General features: G+C 34.2%; 1 protein-coding gene across 1 annotated transcript; it reads left to right on the forward strand.

The window, feature by feature from the left end:
* The first annotated feature begins 1,039 nt into the window (after positions 1 to 1,039).
* Positions 1,040 to 6,000, forward strand: LOC111433731 (CAAX prenyl protease 2). Its single transcript, XM_023070944.1, has 8 exons — positions 1,040 to 1,491; positions 2,339 to 2,398; positions 2,555 to 2,767; positions 3,248 to 3,359; positions 3,836 to 3,907; positions 4,001 to 4,063; positions 5,004 to 5,081; positions 5,581 to 6,000. Exons 1-8 carry the CDS (start codon positions 1,282 to 1,284, stop codon positions 5,712 to 5,714), a joined length of 942 nt encoding a protein of 313 aa, XP_022926712.1. The 5' UTR covers positions 1,040 to 1,281; the 3' UTR covers positions 5,715 to 6,000.

The raw sequence follows: 6,000 nt of genomic DNA on the forward strand, positions 1-6,000 counted from the left end.
AGGTAATAAAGAAAGCGGTTTATATAGTACAGATTCTAAGGGTATATCTGACTTTTCCCATTCCGTTTTTACTGGTTGACGGCACTCGTGGACGGGTTCTAGGCTGAGAATTTTATAAGTGACTTAACGTGAGGTACGAAATTACATATTTACCACCGTTCTTTATGGAAAATTACGAATGGGTATTTCTTTCTTTCGAAGTTTTATTCTTAATAGGAAAGAAATTGATGGAAGTCATTAAAATGATTTAATTTCTAATTATTTATTTAGAAATAATCCTCTTAGAATTTTCAACCTTAATAACCAATTAGTTGCCCATTAAAATTTACTTCAAACTTGAGATATCTATAAATTTTGTCTCGTCTACAAATTTATTTGCGTCATTTTCGCAGACCTAAGAGTTAATTGACACGTCGATGAACTATATACCTATGTTCACTGTCTTTACCTCTTAGTTCGACTCTCTCCATTAATCTCAATTGATTATGAAATTTTGAGCTCCTACTCGAAACACATTACGTAAAAATATTTTTTAGGTTTGGCTATGAGACAACTTTAACCCCATCTATGCCTCTTTCATGTGTTAACTCGTTCAAAAAAAATTAAGTAATTGTTAAAAACAGTATGGTAGCTAATAAAAATTTAAAGGTTTCATTGTTGTTATTAGAGTTTCGTATATAAGTAGAGCACGAGGAATAAAATGTTTTCTTTTTTATGAAATTGAATATTGAGTTATTAAGACGTCAAATTAATTTTATTGTACAATTCTTATGATATTCTCACAATAAAATTATAAAATTTTAATATTCTTTTAATATTTTGTGTGTCAAAATTGCTACTCAATTTGAAATCTGTTAGAGTGTTGAATAAAATTACTAAAAAAACAGATACTTGTCTGAATTAAATAAAAACAACTATATTCACACTAATAATTAAAAAAAAAAATATATATATATATATATAAATAATGGAGCGGATTTATTATTTTGATGTAATTTAATTACTTTTCTAATTTGCTAATTAGAAAAAAAAAAAAAAGAAAAAAAAAGTTGTTTGACTGACATGTCTCTCGCCTTGGGGGTTAGTCGAAGAAATTGCAAAGAACGAGAAGGGAATCCGCCGATTCAACTCGGCGTGCTCGAGATGGCGGGTTGTTGGAAGCGAGGCGATTTCGAACCGTGAAATTGACGGAAAGCGATTCAAATTCCTCTCGGCCTCGATTACTAGGAATATCTGCCTTAGTTCTGCGTTTTAGGTTTGCTTGGATTGGGAAATCTAGCAATGGAGGAGGAAAGTTGTTCGATCTCCAAAGCAGTGGCAGTAACAGCCTGCACGGCCATGGCTTTGTTCTACGTCGCCGTTCTCTATGCTCCTACTTTGATTCTTCGTCTACCGCCTCCTACTTCTCTTCAAGTTTACATGACTCGACGATTTCTGTGCGCCTTCATTTCCACCGCCGTCTCAGTCCTCGTCTGCGTTCTAATCCTTCCTGTAAGCTTCGATTGCTTTTTTCCGGTCATTAGTTTCTGAAAGGATGACTGTATAGTCTGTTTTTGCTATGAGCTGCTCCTAAATCATCGCCGGTTTTCCTTTTTTCGCATTGACACGTTTAATAATCATTTATCTCTCTTTGGAACAATCTTAGGAGAGAGAGAAAAAAGTTCGAGGCTATTCCGTTGTTAGGAAACGTTCTGCCACTTAAGGCAGAATGATCAATCAATATATTGTCAATACACTGTTTTAGTAAGAACTATTTTATCATGTGTACCACTAGTAAACTAACCGGAATTTTTGAAGTTATTTATTTATGGCTTTACTTTGTGGATTTTAGAAAAAATGAAAAGAAAAACGAAGTACATTTTGGTTTAAAGAATGTATTGTTCATCTTGAGCTTGCAGTCAGGGGTTATCAAGCTTAACTGAATAGCGAACTTGGATCCACTGTACCGACTAATAGAACTGGGGACAAGAATTCATGCGTACACAAACTGACTGGTGTAGGATATAAAATGAATGAATCAATCTAGATTTGAGATCATTACTTTTTAATTACCATGGAGAAGAGACAATTTGAGTTTAGCTTAGTTGCTTAAGGCATATACCTTCAACGAAGAGGTAAGTGCTCACCTCCACACGATGAGAGTATTACCATAAAAAAGAAAATATTATGTAGACACGATTTTTTGTTACTCGTTCTATAAGTTACAATAGATCTCTGGAATTTGTAATTTAGTTAATCTTTGTTACTCATTATAAGTGCTTAGTCCATATCTTAAATATTTGTCTGTGCTAGCTTATCAAAATGCTGACTTTCTCCATCTAATGTTGTTTTATGCTAGACAAGAAAAATGGATTTTTCACTTTTATTAGCAGCTTATGGCATCCGAGCAGATCATATTGTAAGTCCAAATATCTTCCCCTCTGTTAGATCATACCCGTATTATCTAAGGTTTTCTTTAACATTTTAGTCAATTTTAGAATCTTTTAGTCCGCAGATTGGAAAGTAAAATGAATCCTAACTTGCATCCTGAATTGCTATTTTATCTGTGAAACAGTGGCAAGCTGTGGTCTTTCCTCTTTCATTGACTTCTTTAATGTACCTTGGATCAATGGCCTTAAAGTCTTTGTTATTGGTGGATTCATGGGGAGAACATATGTATCACGGAGAAGGCTCCCTTTTGGACAGTGCCATATTTTTTTGGACAAGATTTCTTGATTGGGTGCTATTAACGGTCTCAAATGTTTTAGCTTGGAGAAATTATGTTGTGGTGAGTAGTCTTACAACTTTTCCATTCCATTTTTGGGTCCTCACTGTTTCTATCTCTTAAGTAATGGTAGTAAATGGATTGATGGTAGTAATGGTAGTAATGGTAGTAACTTTTCCATTCCATTTCTGGGGTCCTCACTGTTTCCATCTTTGGAGAAATTATGTTGTGGTGAGTACTCCTACAAGTAATGGTAGTAACTGGTTTGATGTGGTTACCTGATCACTATCATCAATCACTGAAGATTCATGATTTGGTTGGGAAAGCTTTGACTGACGTCCATGTTCTGGATGCTACTCGGGGGTAAAATATGCTGTGATTTTGAGTTTGTGAGTTGCCCTTTCTATAAAATTCAAATAGATTTCTTTAGAGCAGGTCATTATATGGTAATAAATTATTCTTTACGCTATGCTGAACCTTTTTTGCTTGGATTTGTTGGTTCATATGAAAGGTTTCATTTTGCATCACACATTGTTTGGACAGGCTCCACTAACTGAGGAGTTGGTGTTTAGAGCATGCATGATACCAGTTCTTCTATCTGGGGGATTTAAACCAACCACTGTGATATTTCTCTGCCCCATTCTTTTCAGTCTGGGTAAGTTAGACACTTCATCGTTTTGGCAGTTGAAACTGCCATACATGAGAGTTTGTGAATGTACTCTCATTTCTTCTTTATGGGGCATGACCTTATTCTTCTCTGTACTATTTGTTCTTTTCAGGATTTGTTCATGTTTTTCCCCCTATTTATATGAATATGGGGCAACATTTCAAGGGTTTCAGATTGAGATTTCTTGTTCTTGTACCATGTTACTTAACCATGTTAAATGACCATGAGACCTATATGTATAAATGAAGAGATCAATTTTCATTGAGAAATATGAACTGTAGACCTAAGTTCGTGCTGATAATTAGGACGAGTTTATGTTTTTCAACATTTATTGCTTACATTTGATTTTAGTTTATTAATTTGAATTGTTATGCGACCACTAGACTTTGAACATTTGATCGTTCTGTGAATTTACTCATACTGGTTAAAAGTTAGTCATATTCTGTTCCATCATCACGTTGCAGCACATTTAAACCACTTTATGGAGTACTATGACAAGCAGAACAACAACTTAACCAAAACAGTTATGGTTGTAGGTAGAAAACCTTTACCCCCTGAAAAAGTTATTTGTATTTTTGTTTTAAATGTTTATAAAGGATGTGTATCAGTTTTGCTTATTCTTTTTCCAGGTCTCCAGCTTTGCTATACTGTGGTATTTGGATCATACGCAAGTTTTCTCTTTGTGCGAACTGGTATCTGGAAAACATTATTTTTCATGCTCTTTCTTTTATAGGTCTTATTTTTTGGTTCTTTTGTTTCAGACTGCTATTCTATAATCGATTATCAAGTGAAAAGAGATTTAGATTCTAACTGTTGAACATGCACCAGCTTCAAGCTGAAATTGGAATGGAATGATTGTCTAGATCTTTAAATGTGCCACTCTATAGAAGCTCAAACAATTTCGCAATGAAGTTCTATTTATATATTTTTTATATATCTTCTTTTATTTAGTTGTAGTATTGGACAGATCTAATTTGTTTCATGGGAAGCGTGTGTTCGCATTAATGCATTTCTTGTTATAAGATAAATGATGATAACTAATGTTCTTATCAAACTGGCTAGATTAATAATGATACGGTCGCATTAAAAATTTGAAGATGCTGATAAGAAGGTTGATTTTTAACATGACATCAAATATATTTGTAATTATTCTTATTAATGCTATTAGGAGGTAGACTGTGGAAAATATCTTTTGGTGCTTTCCTTTAGAGCTCTTGCTCCAAGAGTTTTGTAATGAATATCCTTGGTCACTTCCAATTGAAGTGTTTGCTTTCCATTCGTTGAAAGTAGCTTCGATATATTTCATTGCCACCAAAGAAGAAACATGATATCTAAAATAGATTTCACAAGCCTAGCCACTAATGTTTAAGCATTTGTGACCGTTCAACTGAGGATGGAATTACTGGAAGAAGTTAACTATGGGAAAATAGTATTTGGTATTGTTATTGGCGAACTGGTGATATACTATTTTCCCTAATGGTGTAACTAGTGTCCGGAGTGGTATTGCTTTGAAATCTTGCTCTTGTATCATCCTTTGTAAATTGTTCATTCTTTGTCATGCCATTTCTATGGGTTCTCTAATTTGGTGGCATGAAGATGTCGCACTAATGCCGGGTGTCATATTCCTTGCAGGACATCTTCTTGCTCCGTTAGTTGCTCATGTTTTTTGCAACTTTATGGGATTACCTGTGCTTTTTTCTCGAAGAAGAGGTATATTTACATTTTTCTGATCTAAATTCATCGATGACCCATGATAATAACAAGAATCAAACTTAGTCCCTTTTCCCTTTGTATAGATAAAAATATGTTCCAAATTTCTCGTCATTATTACAATTCCATATAGTTAGACTATTCTGTTCGCTACCATTCTTTATGAGAAGGTTTTCTACGTGGTCATTTTCTAAATGCAAATAAGTGGTTGAATTGGTGATCAATGACCGCCAAAAAGAATGTTAAGAAAATGATAAATCACTCTGTTTAGTGCTCGAAACATTCTCATTTAGGACTGGATTGGAGTCAATAGTGCAAGTTGAATTATTATAGGTTCATTAATAACAATTCTTAAATTGCCCTGCATATTAAATTCCACATGCCTAAGCTGAATTTAACCCTTTGTGTCAAGGTTATGTTTTCGACATTTTTTTTTTGCTGTTCATTTTTTGTTTATTAATTTGTCTGAGTTGAAAATAACTTTATCTAAACATCACAGGAGTGGTGAGCCTGGCATTTGTAGTTGGAATGGTGGGGTTCCTATGGCTTCTTTTTCCCATGACAAGTCCACATTTGTTTAACGAGAAAACAAATAACTGCAGATGTTGGCATGGACACTGTTCTTGGAACTAGACTGAAAAATCTTAGATTAGAGAGACGGTTGGGAAGAAGAGAGAGAAAGAGAGAGAGAAGTAGAAGAAGGAATGTTCCTTTATTGAGCAATGTACGAAGGCTGTTTAGTGAGTAGAAAACCTGTGAATATATCTTCTCTTGTTTGCGAGTTGCAACAAGAATTAGAAAACACAAAGCGATTTGAATGGTTAATAGACATTATTGATTGTTGTTTGAATGAAGGTGTTAGGCAGCCAAGGATGTTGTTTTGGACCAAAGCAATAAAAAATGCTTGCATACTGAACCA

Source organism: Cucurbita moschata, unplaced genomic scaffold (genome assembly GCF_002738365.1).
Source record: "Cucurbita moschata cultivar Rifu unplaced genomic scaffold, Cmos_1.0 Cmo_Scf00001, whole genome shotgun sequence".
NCBI lineage: Eukaryota > Viridiplantae > Streptophyta > Magnoliopsida > Cucurbitales > Cucurbitaceae > Cucurbita > Cucurbita moschata.

Excerpts from the sequence above, each read along its gene's own strand:
- LOC111433731 (XM_023070944.1), top strand. The coding sequence starts at position 1,282 with ATGGAGGAGGAAAGTTGTTCGATCTCCAAAGCAGTGGCAGTAACAGCC. Across the intron at positions 1,492-2,338 it reads TCTGCGTTCTAATCCTTCCT|ACAAGAAAAATGGATTTTTC; the intron begins GTAAGCTTCGAT and ends GTTTTATGCTAG. Across the intron at positions 2,399-2,554 it reads GCATCCGAGCAGATCATATT|TGGCAAGCTGTGGTCTTTCC; the intron begins GTAAGTCCAAAT and ends TCTGTGAAACAG.